At 44.5% G+C, this 19,620-nt stretch overlaps 3 protein-coding genes across 20 annotated transcripts in view; 2 read left to right on the top strand and 1 right to left on the bottom strand.

The window, feature by feature from the left end:
• Nucleotides 1–6,917, top strand: part of LOC137439616 (uncharacterized) — a 38,399-nt gene extending 31,482 nt beyond the window's left edge. The window contains exons 9-12 of one of the 2 annotated variants that reach the window (XM_068135543.2): nucleotides 4,191–4,362; nucleotides 4,441–4,553; nucleotides 4,639–4,723; nucleotides 6,485–6,917. In XM_068135543.2, coding sequence (XP_067991644.2) covers nucleotides 4,191–4,362; nucleotides 4,441–4,553; nucleotides 4,639–4,723; nucleotides 6,485–6,538 — 424 coding nt within the window. In that variant the 3' untranslated portion in view covers nucleotides 6,539–6,917. Of the gene's footprint in view, nucleotides 1–4,190; nucleotides 4,363–4,440; nucleotides 4,554–4,638; nucleotides 4,724–6,484 lie in introns of those variants that run through there. The other variant, XR_010986959.2, reaches the window with a different exon arrangement.
• On the bottom strand, nucleotides 1,390–19,220 carry GUCD1 (guanylyl cyclase domain containing 1). 17 transcript variants are annotated; one of them, XM_078768473.1, is made up of 8 exons: nucleotides 18,962–19,214; nucleotides 18,569–18,635; nucleotides 15,861–15,938; nucleotides 12,349–12,514; nucleotides 12,128–12,219; nucleotides 11,427–11,671; nucleotides 7,094–7,201; nucleotides 2,031–2,073 (listed from the first exon to the last, which is right to left on the bottom strand). In XM_078768473.1, exons 1-7 carry the CDS (start codon nucleotides 19,089–19,091, stop codon nucleotides 7,107–7,109), a joined length of 873 nt encoding a protein of 290 aa, XP_078624599.1. In that variant the 5' UTR covers nucleotides 19,092–19,214; the 3' UTR covers nucleotides 2,031–2,073; nucleotides 7,094–7,106. The 17 variants fall into 17 exon arrangements, 15 of the variants coding, with proteins under 15 accessions (XP_078624607.1, XP_078624599.1, XP_067991646.2 ...); XM_068135545.2 differs by lacking the exon at nucleotides 2,031–2,073 and adding an exon at nucleotides 6,456–6,658 and having other exon boundaries at nucleotides 18,962–19,213; XM_078768481.1 differs by lacking the exon at nucleotides 18,962–19,214 and having other exon boundaries at nucleotides 1,390–2,073; nucleotides 15,857–15,938; nucleotides 18,569–18,657.
• Nucleotides 18,756–19,620, top strand: part of LOC137439615 (serine/threonine-protein kinase TAO1) — a 71,638-nt gene continuing 70,773 nt past the window's right edge. The window contains exon 1 of the mRNA XM_078768467.1: nucleotides 18,756–18,856. The gene's annotated coding sequence lies outside the window, so the exon portion shown is untranslated. The remainder of the gene's footprint in view (nucleotides 18,857–19,620) is intronic.

Genomic DNA, 19,620 nt, shown 5'->3' with positions numbered 1-19,620 from the left:
AAGTGCACAGACATGTGCAAACTCACCACATGTGACAACCAGAGAGTGTATGGTGAGAGTGATGACAGTTCGGCAGAAGACGATGAAGAAGACGACGACGATGACGAGGATAACTTCTGAATTGTAGAACTGTATGGAGAAAGATCATGTACATATGTGTAACAAATATGGTGTACGCTGAATTGATAACTCGTGTACTTTATGGTATGATGTCTATAAATATATGTTGCTTAAATAGAAAGTACATTGTTTTCCTTTGGTTTACTTTATGTATAGCTGGTAATATAAGAGAACCATACAACACTACAAGATGTGTTGTATGGATATGATGCAACACTACAAGAAACGTTTGCATGAATATGATGTAAATTATCTCGCCAAGTTAGGGTACATCATGATACATACATATACATGGAGTAGGTTAATCATCACATGCATCATACGTCTGTGGTATATTCAAGAACACCACATACAGTTTGGTCATAATGCCTTCATATTTTTAGAATTAGACATTTCTGACACCAATTTCAGTACTTTTTGGCCTATATATGGCTGACATCCCAATATTATATATACTATTTTTAGACCAATAATGGTATACAAACTATATACATGCTGTCGGTCAAAAATCGTAAAATGTAAATCAATATATCATAAGAGCGGAAAGATATACATTTATGGATTTTAGGTCATGGTTACAGCAACTACTGTATATTGGATTTTCTCATCTTTATCAAGGTGTATGAGATTTAAGGCCCAAATTTGACTTTAATCATACTGTGTGTTTCTCAAATTCAAAAATTCATTTAATATCCGCCAAACTGAATTTTTGCCTAATTTTGTTTTCATTGGGGATTTTGTGATAAATTTTTGAGGGTTGGCGGAAATAATTATGTTTTAATGATCATAAAGAGGTTACTATATATCACACAGGCACTTTCTATACATCATGTGAAAGATAATTCAATTACCTTTCACCTGGTATACAACACTAACTGATACATATAGGAGATATTATTTGAAAGCCCCAAAACGAACCCTACCCCCTAAATCTTAGGCGGAAAAATTACCAAAAGCGTTATTGGGGTGGTCTGACAAATGTGATGATAACACAGATACGGCTAAGAGTTTCACACTGTTATCACATTTTTTTCAGCACTAGGGTCCCTGGCCTTGCCAAAAATAACTGTTAGTCATCCTCCCTCTGATTGAGCATAATGTCGAAAATTTGAGGGTCTGGCTCATAGCCTATTGGTGAATACCTTCACGATCAGAGTGGGAATGCAGTTGAGGAGAGGATAAAAGAGGAAGTAGAAGTGGGGGAAATAGGGAGGTCAGGGGAGGTGAAAGGTTTGGAGGTAATAAATAAGGAATTGATTTTTTTTTCTTGTAAGACACAGTCTATTGTAAGACACACAACAGGGGTTCTAAATGGGAGGATTTATGGAGAAAAAGGGACTGGGGAGAAAAAGAAATGCCTGGAGGTAGTAGGGAGAAAAGACAATAAAAAAGACAATTGTGGACTCAAACTAGGAAAATGTAGGCCTCAAAAACCCGACATGAAAAGTCTGACGAATACTTATAAATTGGCACAAGTTTTAAAACAAAAACCAAATCAGAAGCATACAGTAAACACAGACAGCAAAATAAACAACAAAAACTCAACAAATCCACCGGGAGTACTTATCTTTGAGGTATCCGGCAGAGACAAAAAAAAAAATGGCACGACCGAGCTCAAGGGACTGGAAGTCTATGAAGACGTCTATTTTGCACTTTTTTTCCTTTGCGACAGGGACTTGAGGTTATTAGGGTAGGAATTTTGGAATTTATTTGGTCATGGTGCCGGCGATAGTTCGCCTACTCTTCGTGAAGGACAACGTGGGATCTTTAACGTCCATCAACTAATGCCAGCAGACGGTACGCCAGCTTAACGTACATCAGAGAATATGCAACACCAGAACGACAGTTTATAGGTTGCCCGAACTCCGAATGCAGGCTAGACAGCTTAGAGGTGAATGTGCTTACCTCTAGGGCCCAGACCATCCTTCCAGCCGACTCATGAACACTGGATCACTGTAAAAGGATCAAATGAGTGCATTTCAACCTTCCCGAAAGGTATCCTTTTGTTCCGAGCTTTCATTCATTTTTAAATAAATCATATTTCTACAAATATTAAACAAAACACGAAGAACTGATGCATGGACGCATTGCAAAGCGATCACAAGATCACTACACAGATAGGCGACTGAATGGATGGCAGAAGTACCATATCTGCTGGAATCAACATGATTGTTTTTTTTTTCTTCACTGTTTTTCACATCAAAGTTTTCACTGTTTCCTTACCACCACTTCTCCTTTGCATTTGTAGCAGATACGAGTAGATTGGGCTGAAGGCCATCCTATTCAAAAGTAGGACTCCACGTTGTCACAGTTGCAGTTTCTCCCACTTGAAACAAACAGTAACCCAGTTTTAGGACCGGCAGAGAAGATAACGGAGAAGGAAGTTAGGAGTGGAGGAATGGTTGATCAGAGTAGTGATGGCAATGTACAAAAGAGCGCGCACAGCTGTAAGGACGAAGGACGGGAACAGTGGTGGGTTTGAGGTGAAGGTGGGAGTGCATCAGGGGTCGGTACTAAGTCCACTACTATTTGTAGCTGTGATGGAGGTGCTGGCTTGGAACGTAAAGGAGGGTTTACCGTGGGAGTTGTTGTATGCAGATGATCTGGTGTTGATTGCAGAAAGTATGGATGGACTGACGGAGAAGATGAACAAGTGGAAGGAATGTATGGAGACAAAAGGTCTGAAGGTGAATATCGGAAAAATGAAGGTGATGGCAAGTGGTAAAGCACGTGGTGAGGTGGGAAAAACTGGGAAGTGGCCATGTGCTGTGTGCAGGAAGGGTGTCGGAGTGAATTCCATTCAATGTACAATGTGCGCTGAGTGGGTTCATCAAAAATGTAGTGGTTTGAGAGGGTCATTAACCAGTGTGGCAGCGACATTCAAGTGTAAGGTGTGCACAGGGGGAGCTCCAGATGGAGGAAATGTTGAGTTGGATCTTGGAGACGGCGTGAAGCTGGAAGGTGTGAAAACATTTTGTTACCTTGGAGACATGCTGAATGGAGAAGCTGGATCGGACTTGGCGACGGTTGCTAGAGTGAGATGTGCATGGAAGAAGTTTCGGGAACTGAGTGGCGTGCTGACGAGGAGGGGAGTGTCGTTGAAGCTGAAGGGAAAGGTGTATGCTGCATGTGTGAGAAGTGTTATGATTTATGGGAGCGAGACATGGGTAATGAACGTAGAGCAGCAACGAAGGCTGGAAAGGGTGGAAATGCGAATGGTTCGGTGGATGTGTGGAGTATCATTGAGAGAGAGGAAGACAAATGATGAATTGCGAAAGATGATGGGAATAGAGCCTGTGATGGATGCTGTGAAGAGGAACAGGTTGAGATGGTTTGGTCATGTGTTGAGGAAGGATGAAAGTGACTGGTTGAGAAGAGTGATGGAAATGAATGTAGAAGGAAGTAGGGGACGGGGAAGACCGAGAAAGACTTGGCTAAAGATGGTGGAAGAAGACATGCGGGCAAGGGGGTTAACAAGGAGAGATGCAGAAAATAGGGCAATATGGAGAAGATTGTCATGGGGACCGCAAGGCTAACCCCCGCTCTTGCAGGGAAATTGGCCTTAAAATGCATGTTGTTGTTGTTGTATACGCCTCCACTGGAGTTATGTTGGCATGCAGGACCAGATGACCAATACCTTCCAGTGTTGTCGATGTGCTTCTGAAAAATACAATAAGCTTCCTTCTTTCAGCGGAGCTCCGTTTAAATGAGCAGCACACCAGCTGAAAATGCCGATGCTAAAGAGAACCGTGGCCCGCACTAGTTGCTAGAATTGCGGTTTTCATGAGTCACCCAAGGTGAAGTTTTGAAAAGCAAAATTGTTGATACCACAGCAAATGTGTGGAGAATTTGAATGCAACCTTTCCCCTCCCACGCATACGACATTTCGCCATACTGGTGTCCCTTTGCATTAACCAAGATGAAATAAATCAACGGTACATGAACCTGGGATCGCAGAATCACGCGCTATTTGCTGAGATGGGAACACCAAATGATTAATTAAACAAATCCATTACGTGGAGCAAAATTAATTCTCATCACCTGCTCTCTGGCTCTCCTTGTCCCATCAGTGAGGCAGGAATGAATAATCGGCGAGCGATATGCTTGGGTGGGTTTCTGGGCCTGCTCGGCTTCTTCATGCCCGCAACGCTCTTCCTGGGATTCATTCTGACGAGCATCAAAGATGAAACTGCTGTGGCGTTACTAGGGGCCGACCTCACTGGTCTGCTACACTTCATGTGTGTGAGTGCCGACCTCAAAATTCCGTGACCCGGAAATGTATTTTTACCCCTTCTGTTAACCTCTTCCATTCTTTTTTAGGCACCGCTAAGCTGGTGCTGGAGTTTGGTTCCGCATGACAGTCAAACCATGGTGCTTCTACTCTTCCTGTTTATCTGCATCGTTCTCCTCCTCTGCGCTTGGTTTATTTGCAGGTGAGCTCCCAGGAGCATTATTTGCAGGTCTCGTGATGACGTGCTGCCTCTGTCTTCATAAGCTATGTGCATCTCTCTTCCACAGACTGCAGCAGCGGCTGAGCAGGCGTGAGCGACGGAAATTGGAGGGCTGTCGTGATTATGTGAACGACGTCATTTGCAGCAAGAAGGTAAATGCGAGATGGACTATGAATACAATGACTGTGTCTGTTTGTAGCTTTGCACTATATGACCGAACACTGCTTTTTTTGTTTTATCCATTTTTTGTTTCCTAAATGCATTAAGATACTTTAGTTATCTCGATCGGAGTGGTAAAATGCATTACCATTTGATTACCGGCGCATCTCCAAGTTTGCCGTTTTGAGTACGGCAAGTTGGTGCTTTGCTTATAGTGAAAGGTTTTGTTTGAGGTAAATTTTACACTACTGCATTGGAAATGAAACCCTTCCATCCATGGAAACTACGTTTGGGTGAAGGTGATCTTGAAGCTGGCCATACATTGGGGTGTTCCATCCATATACAATCCCTGGTGATTATTCGGCAACAATCGACACGTTCCCGTGGTCTTGTCAATGTCCTTTCTGCTGAAAAACGTCTCCACTTATTTTGTCGCCACATCTAGAATATCCTGTCTTTCATCGACCCCTCGTAGCTTGCCGAGTCTAGCTAAACCCGGAATTGATCTAGTCACTGTACACTTGACCCTCTCTATGGCAGCAGCAGCAGCATTTATGTCCTTCCTGAATTGTGGTGACTAAAACTGAACACAATATTCTGGATGGGGCCTCACTACATTCCCATGCAGTGTTAACACTACCTCATTTTATTTATGATTTATCCCCCTACAACAACAACAACAACAACAACAACTGGCATTTTAAGGCCATTTTCCCTACGAGAGCGGGGGTTAGCCTTGCGGTCCCCATGACAATCTTCTCCATTTTGCCCTATTTTCTGCATCTCTCCTTGTTAACCCCCTTGCCCACATTTCTTCTTCCACCACCTTTAGCCAAGTCTTTCTCAGTGTTCCCCGTCCTACGCTTCCTTCTGCATTAATTTCCCCTACAAACTGTAGATTCAAACTTCTGCATTCATTTATCCCCCTACAAATACACTGGTAATTCCCCAATATCTCCAATTGAGTACCAGTTCACTGGTAATTCCCTGTTTGTCGTTAAAGGCGGCAAAAAGGGTTGGCGTCAGGAAGGGCATCCGGCCGTAAAACATTGCTTCAAAAAGGGGACCGAAAAACAACAACCACGGTTCCCGAAAAAGGCCAACCCCTGCTTTGCGGGGAAAAATGGCCTCTAAAGGTGGTTTTATTTTTATTTTTATAAATACAACCTAAATTCCTATTGGCTTTACCCGTAGCTGCCACGTCGGCAGCCTGTTTTCTCCCCCTCCTGTATTATTACGACCTTCTCCTGTGGCACATTCCAAAGTTGACCCTTTTATCATATTATGTAATCTTGATTTTCTTTATTTTAAATGGCATGTGCCAATTATCTATTCTAGACTATCCTAAATCTGATCACTACCTCCCTGCTATCTACCTTACCTACAAGATTCGTGTTTAGTGTCATCTGCAAATATGAAAGCCCACTCTCCACCAAACTATCCTGATAATTGATTATGAATTATGAATTCCCTGATGTGTACCCCACTACTTACATCCTACGATTCACAACCACTCCATTTCCCATCAATCCCCTCAAATCAGTTTCCAAACCACCTGTGCATGCGTAACAAGACAGGCACCTTGTTGTGGAGTTTTGTTAGCCGTGGTGGGGATCTGCGTCCACACAAAGCAAGTTGCGCAACATTCGATTTTTACCAACAACCATATCTCGCATGCAAATGGTTGTTGGATTTCATTACATTTTAAAAGTGATGACGTCACGCTGATTCAGAAAATCCCTTTAATTTTGCAGAAGCAGCTTTACGAAGAATACCTCCAGCAAAGCATTGGAGAACAGCATTGCTGAGACTTCCTGTGGCAGCAGAAAGCACCAAAACCTGTTTTATTTGTAGAATTGTGTCGGTGCTATATTTTATAGCAGAAGATGTCTCTGTTGTTGACACTGAAAGGTCGTTCTCCATAGTGGCTGCAAAGGCAATGCCTCAGCAATGAGGAACATTCAATTTGCAATGCAGCGTTGTGGGGCAGGGAGGGGTGGGGGGTGTGTGTAAGAGGGAGAGGTGGGTGTAAAAGGGAGGAGGGTGGAGAGGGGGGGGGGGTTCAGCTGAATGCCCAATGTTTTGCAATTCTTAAGCACTAAAGTCATACAGGCAGCTATTATTATTATTTTATTTTTAAACCTTGTGCAAACTGAAACAACAAAAAATAAACCTGACTAAAGAGTTGATCACGTTTGATTTACACGACCGCGGTTTCAAACGGTACAAATCGGACAATTAGCTGTCCATGTCTGATTTGTCGTGACGAATACGTTGAAAGACGTACAGCAAATCATTGAATCTTCCGAAGTGCAGTAAACAAATTCCCAGAGCAGAGCGTGAAGCTTGGTCACGATTAATACCTCTGGTTGGAGTTCAACGTGCGTCTTTGTAGACAAACAGGATGTCCTCGTCTGTCCCGTAACTTGTCCGGGCTTCATTAAAGTTCTTCACGGTGCAGATGCACATTCCTTTTGAAAAAGGGTTGTTGGGGTCGTAGGGGTATAGAGACAAGATCAAGCAGTTAGAATGTCTGAAAGATGTAACCGACATAGTCTGATTGATATGGCTAAAATCACACGTCCATAATTTTTGAAAATGCTTCGTCACCCCTGCTCGCTAATGCCCAAAAGGAAATAAAAAGGTGTACCCACTTACACTTTTTTGCACCATTTCCACTAAATTTACAGATTGTATCAAGGACTGATACAACATCCGGTGACTTTGGGGTTAGACTTGGAGACTATTCTGAGTCTGGGAAGTCTTTGATTTGATTTTGATTTTGACCTTGGATGAGTCATACCAAAGACTTTTTAAATGGTACATGCTGCTTCCTTCCTTGGCTCTCAGCATTGGTGGGTTGGCTCGGCCTGTCATCCTTCCTAGATCAGTAAAATGAGTACCAGCTAACTGGTAACAGGGGACATTGCATCAGCAACACAGCCACGCCTCCAGAAGATGATGCAATCAAGCAGCCACAGGCTGCATACGAACCGCAACCAATATAACGGAAGAGGCAATTGTGTACCGGTGTGTACCCCGGTTTAGAATAGGTACACCGTATCCCTGCGCATCGTAAGAGGCAACTAAGGGTTGGCGTCAGGAAGGGCATCCGGCCATAAAAACATTGCCTCAAACGGGGAACCATGATTGCTAACCCCTGCTCTAGCGGGGAAAATGGCCTTAAAACGATCATTCATTCATTCAGACAATTGAGCAATTGCACATGCACATGCAAGAACATATTCCAAAGTGAAGGCCATGATTGTGCTAAATGTGATGTGTGACTGTGTCCAGGTTCTTGCAAAAAAAAAGAAGTTATTGCTCTTCCATAAGTTTTGTTTGTTCTTGTAGAAAAAAATAAAAATAAACTGCAACGGAATGATTCACATTCAAGCGAAACCCGTAAACAATCTCTAATTATTCCGTCTGATCAATATTGAACATTTCAATTAACATCACTGTGTGAAGAAGCACATCTTGATACAGTGAACTTTTCTACATGTTCCATTTTGACAGCTGGGCCTTGTCCGGTGACCATGACGGCAGGCAACACTTGATTTCTCAAATTCATTTTTCAATAATCGTGTCTTAAAATTGACCATGTGTAATGGGAGACGGTTTTAAAAATAGAATATCGAACTACTTGTTCTCAACCAGTCATGCACTCAATGGCACGCACGATTATCACTGAGTTAGCAGAAATATCTGGGAAATTCCATTTGCTGAAATGCTTCGATGACAATAATGTGAAGGGAAAAATGTAATAAATGCAATTTGTCTTTAGCTGTTAAAAGTGCACGAGTCGTGCAGTTCTGAGACTGCTAGGTAGTCCAAAATGCAGGCCTCATGCCTACTGCAAACTGGCAGCGGAACTAATACAGATACAATACTACTCGTATTTTTGGTTTAAAGGAACGCCGCAGTTTCCCAACCCTTTAGTTATTTATTTATTTTAATACCAAGTCAAGACTTGTGGAAGAGATAGAACACTGAACGGATCAGGATGCTGAATAGAACAAAAGGAACAGTAGATAGAGGGGGAAACACCAACAGCAGAGTTAAGGACAAAAATAGAGGGAAACTTGGACAACTGGGGGATGTAGGGAAGGATGCAGTGGGGGTGGGCAACATGGATACAAAAGCATACTCTCGGGAAGGAAAAACTGTAAATTAGGAAGAAGGTGGGCTGGGGAAGGGGAGGCAAGATGCCCAGTTGGTGACTGGCTTTGGAGGTCAACTTTGAAATGTGGTTTGCCCAAGAAAGATTGTGGCGGATCGTGAGACCTTGGAGTTTGAATGACTGACCTTCCGCAAGAGGATTAAGAAAGTAGACGTGGGGGTTTGCCAGATGGTCCTTTCGGAGAGAGATAGAGTGTGAGATTTGTCAGGATTGAAAGACATTCCAAGTGTTTGACAAGCTTGTGATTTTAAGGTCTGAAGAGGGGGAACAGACTGCAGCCTGCCTGGCTGAAGGATGTCACAGCAGAGAGTGAAGGCATCAGCAAATAGATAAAGGGGATTTTCCAGAGTCAGAGATCATTTGTGAAGATCAGGAATAGGACTGGTCCCAGAACACTGCCTTGGGGCACTCTCGCCTTAATATGGAGAGGAGATGAAAGGATTTAGTTGACAGCCAAACGCCAAACATTGGCTACAAAGTACAAGTGTAGAGGAAGTCAGTAAGCCATGTGTGGAGTTGGCCTTGGATGCCATAAGACAGAGTTTGGAGAGTGAGGAGGGATGCCAGACTATCGAAAGCTCGAGATATGTCTGGAGAGACGGCCCTGAACTCATGTCTGACATTGAGGGAGGGCCTCCATCCATCCAAGGTGGAATGACCTGGTCTTGATCTGAATTGATGATCTGAGATGAGGTTATTGGAGAGAAGGAAGGATTTCATATTAACTGGGATGATTTATTCCATGATCATCCTAATGATTGGAAGTAAGCTAATGGGTATGTAGCTAAGGGGTTCCGTTTTGTTTACATATGAGTTAAAGTCCTACCCCTAATGTTGTGGGAGTGAGCAACAAAAAAACCTTTAGCCACATTTACAAGTTTTTGCTTTAGCCACCTTGTGCAAGTATTGGTTTGATGTGATGGAATTATAAAAAAAAAACAAAAAAAAAACTGTGGAGTCCACAGAACACCTTACTCCACACAGTCTTAAACAGACATGGGATGGGTCTTTTCAAGTCTTACTTTGTGCTTCCGAGCACTATCTTATATTTACGAGCACGAGCCGCCATTTTTGTCTGAATCTCGCTGTTGCTCACCCTCAGTGTGCAGCAAATTTTATTGATCGAGATTATATTAAGTTTTGCCCAGGTACTGCTAAATTGAAAGATTTTGGAGGTGCCAACAAGGCGTACTTGGACTACAGTGTTCAAGTACTGCTAAACTGCAGGTTCATGGTCCAACCAGTCTTACAATGTTCAAAATGTAAAATTCAACTGAAATCACGTTGTTCCTCGATCATAGACTGACATTATTCAGACAGAAAGAACCAGTTGCTTATCCCCACTTTATGCTTCACACACGGGGTAAAAGCAGGTGGTCGAAACGAGTAGCTCTTTCCTCCAGCAATTAGTAGGAGATGGGACTTTAAAGTGCTGCAAATAAACAAAAGGTTAAATACTATTCATTTAATTAAAATAGACATTTTGTCTAGCTTCAATAGCTTCCAGCCCCATGTGCATATGTACGTGTAATAAATGGCCGGGCAGGATAGCCAAGAGGTATCTGAACTGTCTAGCCTGGGTTCGAATCTCAGCCTGGCTACAAACTATACCCTGAACAAATTACAAGCTGCTACACACACAGCCGAGTATCCTGCATCAGAGTGGCGACCTGCCCAGGATTTTAAGCATACAAGAAACTGCTTTGGCAGAACAGACACACTTTATAGAGCTGGTTGCACAGACAGATGCTTACACCTGATTTTGAGGTTTCTGTTTAACAATACTGTACTCTTGGCCATTGATGTAGGACTGGCTGTCAAGAAAGATCTGGTTAACGCACAGTATGGATTTTTTTTTTGTTTGTTTTTTTGGATACAATATCGAAGCTCGTGAAAGAGCTAACATTAATCACACAGAAAGACAAACCGACACATAAAACATGGGGAGTGGTAGACAAGATGGGGCGAGAGGGGGAGGAACGCAAACACAACATCTGAGAGCAGGGACATCGAGAGATCTGTGGGAGAGAGAGGGCTTTGGGGCGGGGGCATGGGAGGGGAGGGGGGGGTGGGAGAGGTATAAAACATATGGACACTGCCGGGACTTCCAGGAAAGAAGTTGGAATTTCAAACAAGGTGGATCTGGGGTGAATTAGTGGGGGTAGAAAAGATCAAGGTTTTGGATGGGGAAAGATAAGAGATGGTGGTGAACAGCTGTTTTAAAGACCTGGAGGGAGGAGTGGGATTGAAGGGAGTGTGGGAGTTTGTTCCAGAGGCGGGAGAAAAGAGGAATGAAAGAGTGAAGGTGAGCAGAGAGCTGAGATTTTGGCAGTTTAACCATCAGAGGCTTGCTGGCAGATCTTGTGCGACCTGTAGGAATATTTGGGGGACAAAGCACAGAGAGAGCTGGGGGAGCAAGGCCGGAGAGGAGTCGGTAGAACGGACAGTTGAAGTAATTTTGCGGACACAGTTGAAGTAATTTTCTGTGAGAACACCAAAGTCACATGACTCACTGTCACAGGTTGGGTTATTGTAGAAGACAGACCCATCAGGGTGGCTGTAGCCACACACCGTTACAAAGTGGCCCTGGTACTGATGTTTGTGGCATGGGTAGCGGCTCGGCAGTGCACTTCCAAAGCAGCAGTAGCTGACAGCGGGTGGGGAGCAGAGTTCACAACGGAGAATGGTCGCGTCAGTGAGGACAATAGCCACGTTACCAGCTGCAAGATGAGTCTCCACCTCGGACATTGACACTGCCCTGAACATAGATGCTCATTAATGTCGACATCTCGCCTCGGACATGAGAAGGTAAATGTACAAGTTGGTATAGTCTGCTTCATTTTGCAAGGTAAATTGCATTGCATGGGCTGTGGCCTTAAACGTTCGCGTAAAATTATTATAATCCTATGATTACGAAACTGGCACCTTTACAAAGAGCCACTCAACAAGGTTCCGTTGATTGTCCTTTCTTTCTTTGATCAGGTTGATGTATCGGCTTGGTGAAGAACATTCTTCAGAGTGGAAGTATATCATGACTGACTAATTCCGCCATCATCCAACCAAATATCCTGGTTTATAAAACGTTTTCAGTTGCTCTTTCTAATAATGCCAGTCTCATAATTACAGGACAATAAACAAAAAGGTCAAGCATATAAAAACCAGCTTTTTTATAGTACACCCTATACCAATGACACCACTTTGTGACGTTACACACCTTTTCTCCACCTTCACTCCACTATTGGCTGCATCTGCAAACCTCCGGTTTACTCTGAGCTCGTCGGTTGCAAAGTCATGGTGGTAAAACTCCTGCATCACACACACCAACCAATGCCAGGTAAGCCAAACAAAATTCCAAATCACTAACCCTAACCCTCCCCCACCCACAATGTCCCCAAAACTATCAGTGACCACAGCTTCAAAAGAAATAGGCTTTACCTGGTTTTCATAACTCCGGTTGACCCCGAGTGTCTGGGTGCAGTAATGGTGTGACAGATTCATGGTCGCCATCAAGAAGGCCAAGTCTATGGTCCACACACTCTGTCCTAGCCCAAGTTTATGGTAGGCTGCGAGGAACTCTTCCTCACTCACACCACGAGCATACCTGACAAACCGGTCAAATTGAATTGTTAATACAACGCCGGGGAGGGGGAAGTTTAAAGTGTTGATGTCATTCAGTCATATCGAAGCACATTAGACCACTTGTGGCATGTAGGCCGCAGACATGATTCAAATCGAAAGCGCATTTTTAAAGTTTTACATTCGTGGAATGAACTTTCCCAAAGACTGCTCTTGGTATGCTTTGAGTTTGCACTTTGAACACACGCAACCTGAACTTGCGCAGGGAAACAAAATAAATAGTTCGCTATCGAAATGCAAAAGTGACCTTTTTGGTTTGTCACCAATAATCCACAAATCTAAAGGGGAATAAATCTTGAGATTGTGGAACAAACTATCTACCCATCCATCCATCTTTCCCAAAATACCCATAAAGCCATAGGATCCAAAGAAGATTCATTCTTGGATAAGACCGGTAAGTACGAAGACTGGGTCGCCACTCCACTTGTCTTCAGGATGAGGCAGGAACTTGCAATTTGTTCCAGGGTGCCGGCGATAACTCGCCTCATCGTAGCGAAAGACACCTTGGGATCTTTTTACGTCCACCAGCGACGAGTGCTGGCAGACGGTCTTAACGCCCATCCAAGGGACGGCTCACACGTTGAATACTCGCCCTGCCTGAAAAACCCCAGAGTGCATACCAGAGGTTCATAACCTCTTTTGGTGCCCGCACGCCTTCGGTTCTCAGAATATTTTCTCGCACTCCTTGTCAAAAACCAATGATTTATCACAGGTCTTAGAATTCGATTCTTAGCACTCCTTTTTAGTAACCTTGTATTTGACCTGGCCGGCCTGTTTCGCATCCCAAGGGGTGCATACACCCCATGTTAAGAACCACTGCTCTAGGCCATCCTGCCAGAACAAATAATTACTGCCATCGTAGCGCAATAATACATCGTAGTGCAATAAATAACTATTTCAAATGCATTTGTTACCTCTGCCACCAAAGGTGGATGGGGGTTATGTTTTCACCCCTGTCTGTTTGTCTGTCTGTCTGTTTGTGAACAGAATATCTCAAAACGTGGACTGATTCGGACGAAATTTGGTGCAGAGCTTTAGTATGCGACAAGGACGAAATGATTCGAGTTTGGTGAAGATCCGGATCTGGATCTGAGAATTTAAATGATTCGTCACCATTGAGTGATAGTGCCAAGAACGATATAGAGCACGATATCTCAAAAAGTTGTGGACGACTTATTACAAAATTTGGTGGACGAGTTGTGTCGGTGACAAGAACAAGCCGATGAGATTTTGATTCAGACCTGAATCCAGATCCGACCTGTTAGTGGGGCATAAAACGTAGAGTGGTCAGCCTGGCGGAAGCGTGCTTTTAGTTTATCTTTGGACTTATCCAACAGACAGAAATGTGATGCAGGAACATTTTAGTGCAAAATGGCTTCATATTAATTTCCATTGTGAAAACTATGGGGCTTGATTATTCCACTGCTGCTGTGCCGTGAGTCAAGGCTACCGCATGACTGCAATGCGAGATGGATGATATGAGGTTTGGACAAAACATTCCTCAGCTCAAATCTACTTGGTGGTAATGTATTTGAAGAAAGACAAAGTTGGTTCAGCCTCGTCGTATTTCCGTCTGAACCTCTGGCTCATGATGCAGGGAGCCCAGGTTGAAATCCCATCTATTACACGCTTGTCGATTGATTCATAACATTCTTGTAATTCACAAAGTACACTGATGTAGGATTAAATGTCTTTGTCCCAGATGTGATACATGTACAAGCTCCTCTGAGCCTTTAATGGCGAGGCAAAATAGTTTGAATACAAACAATAACGATAAAGCATCTCCAAATGCAAAGTACATCCACATTCACTTTGTACTCGAACTAAATTTGCTGAAAACAGGCAAAACAATGTTAAATGTATTAATCATTGTTCTCCATATTCTCATAATAAAGGTTTGTTGAAAATTTGATGACATGGGCTCTGGGGATCAGACACTGAAGCTCAAAGGGTAAATAAATAAAGCAGGGTAAAGCAATTTTTAAAAAACCCCAGCCGTCTCATGCTGACGCGTGGAATACAGGCTAATAAGGCCTATTTCGACTGACTGTGATTTTTGCTCTGACATTTTAAACCAATTATTAATTTGTCTTCTCCATGTTTTCATAATAAAGGTTTGTTGAAAATGTGATGACAAAAACCTTCTTTTTTGTTTAACCATCATAATCATTCCCATGTTCTTATGGGGGTGGCTGGGGAAATCTTTCATGAACTGGCTGGCCAGGCCTGACATTGGCTGGCTACTGGCTACTGGCTGGCCATAGTTAGGGCAGGAATTTGAAATTTGTTCAGCGTGCCGGCGATGGCTCGCTTACTCTTCACAAAGGACACTGTGGGTTCCTTAACATCTACCACCTCATGCCCCAACATGGGATATCTGTTTAACGTCCATCCTAGGGATGGCACACACATTGATGAATCACCCTGCCTGTGAAACATCGGGATTACCATCTCCACATTACTATTTTGAGGGGGGAAAGATACGTCAACCGCCATTCCGTGTAGAGCCCTTGTGGTGCTCAGGTGTCCAAAGCTGTCAACTGTTCTTTGTACCAATTAGAGACTATATTTACTGCTGGTCGACTTCCATCCACTACTTTGTGATCGTTTTTACAATTATTGTCCTCTCAACCACAATGTTTATGAATGGCAGCCAAAAGCTGCAGGTAAGGCCAGCTGTCTGACTTCCCACTCCTCTCTCCGGATTTTTTGGCTGCAATGGCAAGAGCTTAGCTTGTATGGGAACTCCGCTACTTAAGAACCATCTTTGATAGTTTCGTGATACCCTGGCAGCTATTTTCAACATTGTGAGGAGGTTACAAAGTGCTGAGAATTCCCAACATCATGAGATGAATTTTCCCTTCCTTCTTTCGTATGCAGCGCATGGCTTCAGGTCGAATCATTTTCTTGGTGTGAAGCTGTCACTGATGCAGTGCCCTCTACAGGTTAGAGCAGAAATTTGCAATTCGTTCAGGGTACTGACAATAGCTCACCTACTCTTTGCAAAGACCACCGTGGAATATTTAACCCCCACCAACTAATGCGGTGGATGAGACACCCAGTTTAACGTCCATCCAAGGGACGGCACACACTGATGCCTCACCCGACCTGTGAAACACCAGGATGATAGTTTATAGCTGGGCCGAGATTTTAACCCATGCTAGACAGATCAGACGTGAGTGCTCATACCTCTTGACCAACCTACCTATCGGCCCCTTTCATCCCGTCCCTGTTTGTGTTTTTGCTGTTTTCAATGATGCTCTTGTACATGCAGGCCGTCGTGTGTGCGATTTATTGGTGAACGTACCTACTTGCCATGCGCGCACAAGCCAGACCGCAGTCCCAGTGACACGACTGCTGTATAAGTGGCACTGCCAGGCGGACATATTCTGCAGCACACATCAACACCAACAAAAAGAGAGAGAAATGAAGAGGCAATCACATTGCAAATCAAACTAAAATTACGCCTAGGTCCCCCGTCGGTGCAGTGATGTGAGTTGACAAAGTGGAAGACGCAAGGTGGCCATCATGGATTTTGACGTGGCGACCCAATTTTCAATAGCGTTCTTCCTTATGCGTAGATACACCCACACACCAGATTAGAAGTTAGTATTTCGTTTAATTTTCAAGATATTTCACTCACAAGGTTCAGACATATATGGTGGCGGCCATCTTGGATTTTGACGTGGCGACCCAATTTTCAATAGCGTTCTTCCTTATGGCTAGATACACCCACACACCAGATTAGACGTTGGTACTTCGCTTAGTTTTCAAGATATTCTGCTCACAAGGTTCAGACATACATGGCGTCAGACATACATGGCGGCGGCCATCTTGGATTTTGACGTGGGTTGCACCCACACACCAAATTCGAATTCGGTCTTTCGCTTACGCACAAACGGACGCACGGACGGATGGACACACGGACGGAGGGGAAAACCATAGTCCCCCTTTCGCTCCGCGGTGCGACGGGGGGACAAAAAGGGAATGGTATTTGACCATGTTTGACATTCAAAACCACACCTTTGCCTTGCAATAATGGTATGGCCCATGGAAACCTCACGCTGGACCGAGTAGTGAGCTTCCACTTACACTAATTACATGGGAACATGGCACACAATGCGTGGAGTACCTGGAAACATAGCACGTGAACCCTAGTGTATGTGTACACAACATGGCCCAAGGCAAGTCATCAGGGCAGGTGAGAGATGGAACTTCCTCATATTTTGGCCTTGTCAAAGTAGTCTGTGAAATATTCGGGTAGTTTCATTTCTCTTCAACAATCCCGTTGGCACCCAGACCACCGGGTGTCCGTTGAGTGTTGGTGCCCTCAGCTGAGCAATCCAAGCAACTGCAGGTGTTACCCACACCAGTGGGGGTTTATTTTTGGCATGGAATACCCAAGTCCCAAGTGGAGTGGTGCTGAAAACCACAACATTGTGGTGGAATAATGGCCATTGTTTCCCTATCCCAACCTGATGCCAAATAGCTTTCAGGCTTGGATGGCCGCACAAGTATCCTCAGCCGGTCGCCACTCCGGCCGAGAATATTCGACTGAAGGTGACAGGTATTTGTAATTTGTTCATGGTGCCGGTGAATATTGCCCTCATGGTGGTTACCTTTTGCTTGCGGGCCATTGGCAGCACTTCCTAGTCCCACATCCCAACACACTTTATAGCGGCTTTTGTTGACCTCAAAACGACCTTCAAGGCCAATGTTGCCCAGCTTGTAAAGTACCTACATTCAAAATTTGGGGCCACCAGGTGCTACGGTTTGGCCGTGAAGGAATAACAAACAAATACACAAGCACTTGAAGTTATATACTAGATAAGATGACAGTTAGTATATGATGCGCACATTTCTGTCAAGGTCTTCATTTTGTTGCAAGGAACCGATGTGTATACATAACATAACTTACAAACTTTTATTCCTCACTTCTGCCATTTATGGAACCTTGGTACCATCTTCCCTCTAAGGCTTCAAGCAGGCAGTGCATCGCACCTCGTGTTATCGCCCATACTGACCCACAATCTTTGTTACCCCCCATTAACTAATTCCTCATCCAACCCTCTTACTTGCTCATTTCAATGAATCCTCCCCTTCTCGCCCTCACTTCCTTTCCTGGTCATCCCCTTGCCGGTTGTGCACGCCGTTGGCCCCACCCTACCCTCCATGAACCTCGCTCTGGTGTTTCCCCAAACCTTCTCTTCCATGAACCTCGCTCTGGTTTGCCCCAAACCTTCTCTTCCATGAACTTCGCTCTGGTGTTGCCCCAACCCTGCTATTCCATGAACCTCGCTCCGGTGTTGCCCCAACCCTGCTATTCCATTAACATCGCTCTGGTGCTGCCCCAACCCTGCTCTTCCATGAATCTCGCTCCGGTGTTGCCCCAACCCTGCTCTTCCATGAACCTCGGCCTGGTGTTGCCCCAACCCTGCTATTCCATGAACCTCGGCCTGGTGTTGCCCCAAACCTTCTCTTCCATGAACCTCGGTCTGGTGTTGCTCCAACCCTGCTATTCCATGAACCTCGCTCCGGTGTTGCCCCAACCCTGCTCTTCCATGAATCTCGCTCCGGTGTTGCCCCAACCCTGCTCTTCCATGAACCTCGGCCTGGTGTTGCCCCAACCCTGCTATTCCATGAACCTCGGCCTGGTGTTGCCCCAACCCTGCTATTCCATTAACATCGCTCTGGTGCTGCCCCAACCCTGCTCTTCCATGAATCTCGCTCCGGTGTTGCCCCAACCCTGCTATTCCATGAACCTCGGCCTGGTGTTGCCCCAACCCTGCTATTCCATTAACATCGCTCTGGTGCTGCCCCAACCCTGCTCTTCCATGAATCTCGCTCCGGTGTTGCCCCAACCCTGCTATTCCATGAACCTCGGTCTGGTGTTGCTCCAACCCTGCTATTCCATGAACCTCGCTCCGGTGTTGCCCCAACCCTGCTCTTCCATGAATCTCGCTCTGGTGTTGCCCCAAACATTCTCTTCCATAAGCCTAGCTCTGGTGTTGCTCCAAACCTTATCTTCCAGTTCCATGATCCTCGCTCCGGTGTTGCCCCAAACCTTATCTTCCATGAACCTCGCTCTGGAAGGAAAAAAAAAAGTGCAGCTACAACAGCACGGCCAACGTGTATTTATTTATTTATGCTGACAGAGCGAAGGTCGTCATACGCACGAACACCACATGTGGACCCTCCCCACCCCCAGATGCACGAGTGGGCGGTAAGGCGGCAACACATATCACAGGACGGACTTCCTGACGAGGGGTCGCGTTCATTCAACATCTTTCATCTTGAATTCGCAATGGTAGGATTTTTCCGCCGTCATGTTCGCATTAACTCCACACAGACAAAGTCCCTTCCCTGTCCGACTGTCTGCCGCATCGGCCGTAACAGTCGTGTGCAAACTCACCAGTATCTCCGTGTTCGGTGTTTTTCATTTGTCGATCCTTCCAAGAAACTGTGAAGGAGCATATTCGCGATTCCCCAATGTGCAGATTCGTCCCATCGTCGTGTGTACGGTTCGCTCCCTTTACAGCCATTTAATCAATGTATGTCGTTTACATAACCCACAAACCGTCCATATCCGTAAAACATCGCACGAGCAAATAAATAATTCCACTGAAGGAACAAAATTTGCAATCACTGAAGCAATTGGAATGAACCGCTGATCTCTATACTGACTGGATAGAAGGGGAAGCTCGTTTTTTGAAGCCATTTGTCCGCCATCTTTGTCCTCCCAAACGAATGAATGGAACTTTTCGTAACTGAGGTTAAGGTGCATAAAGCCGCTTAATAGGTCCTTCCACGGCATGGCATTCTAATTATAAAATAAATAACAAAACAATGATAACATTGCAACGACGCACATATTCATTAATACTAATAATATCAACAACAATAATAATAGTAAATAATTTGGCAATAATAATAACAAACTATGTATAATCCACCCCACCCTGGCCCAAGCACATCTGGGTTTGGTGAAAGGCAACCTAATTACCCCGTGAGGTGAAGCGAAGAGCGGGGGTAAGCAATCAGTCTCGTACATATTATGTACGTATATACGTG

Source organism: Myxine glutinosa, chromosome 14, assembly GCF_964187855.1.
Source record: "Myxine glutinosa chromosome 14, kmMyxGlut1.1, whole genome shotgun sequence".
In the NCBI taxonomy this organism is placed as follows: Eukaryota; Metazoa; Chordata; class Myxini; order Myxiniformes; family Myxinidae; genus Myxine; species Myxine glutinosa.
This window is presented reverse-complemented; position numbering and strand designations above follow the sequence as displayed.

Excerpts from the sequence above, each read along its gene's own strand:
- GUCD1 (XM_078768473.1), bottom strand. The coding sequence starts at position 19,091 with ATGGCTGTAAAGGGAGCGAACCGTACACACGACGATGGGACGAATCTG. Across the intron at positions 11,672-12,127 it reads GGAGTGAAGGTGGAGAAAAG|GGCAGTGTCAATGTCCGAGG; the intron begins GTGTGTAACGTC and ends ATCTATGTTCAG. Across the intron at positions 7,202-11,426 it reads CAATAACCCAACCTGTGACA|GAATGTGCATCTGCACCGTG; the intron begins GTGAGTCATGTG and ends CTTTTTCAAAAG.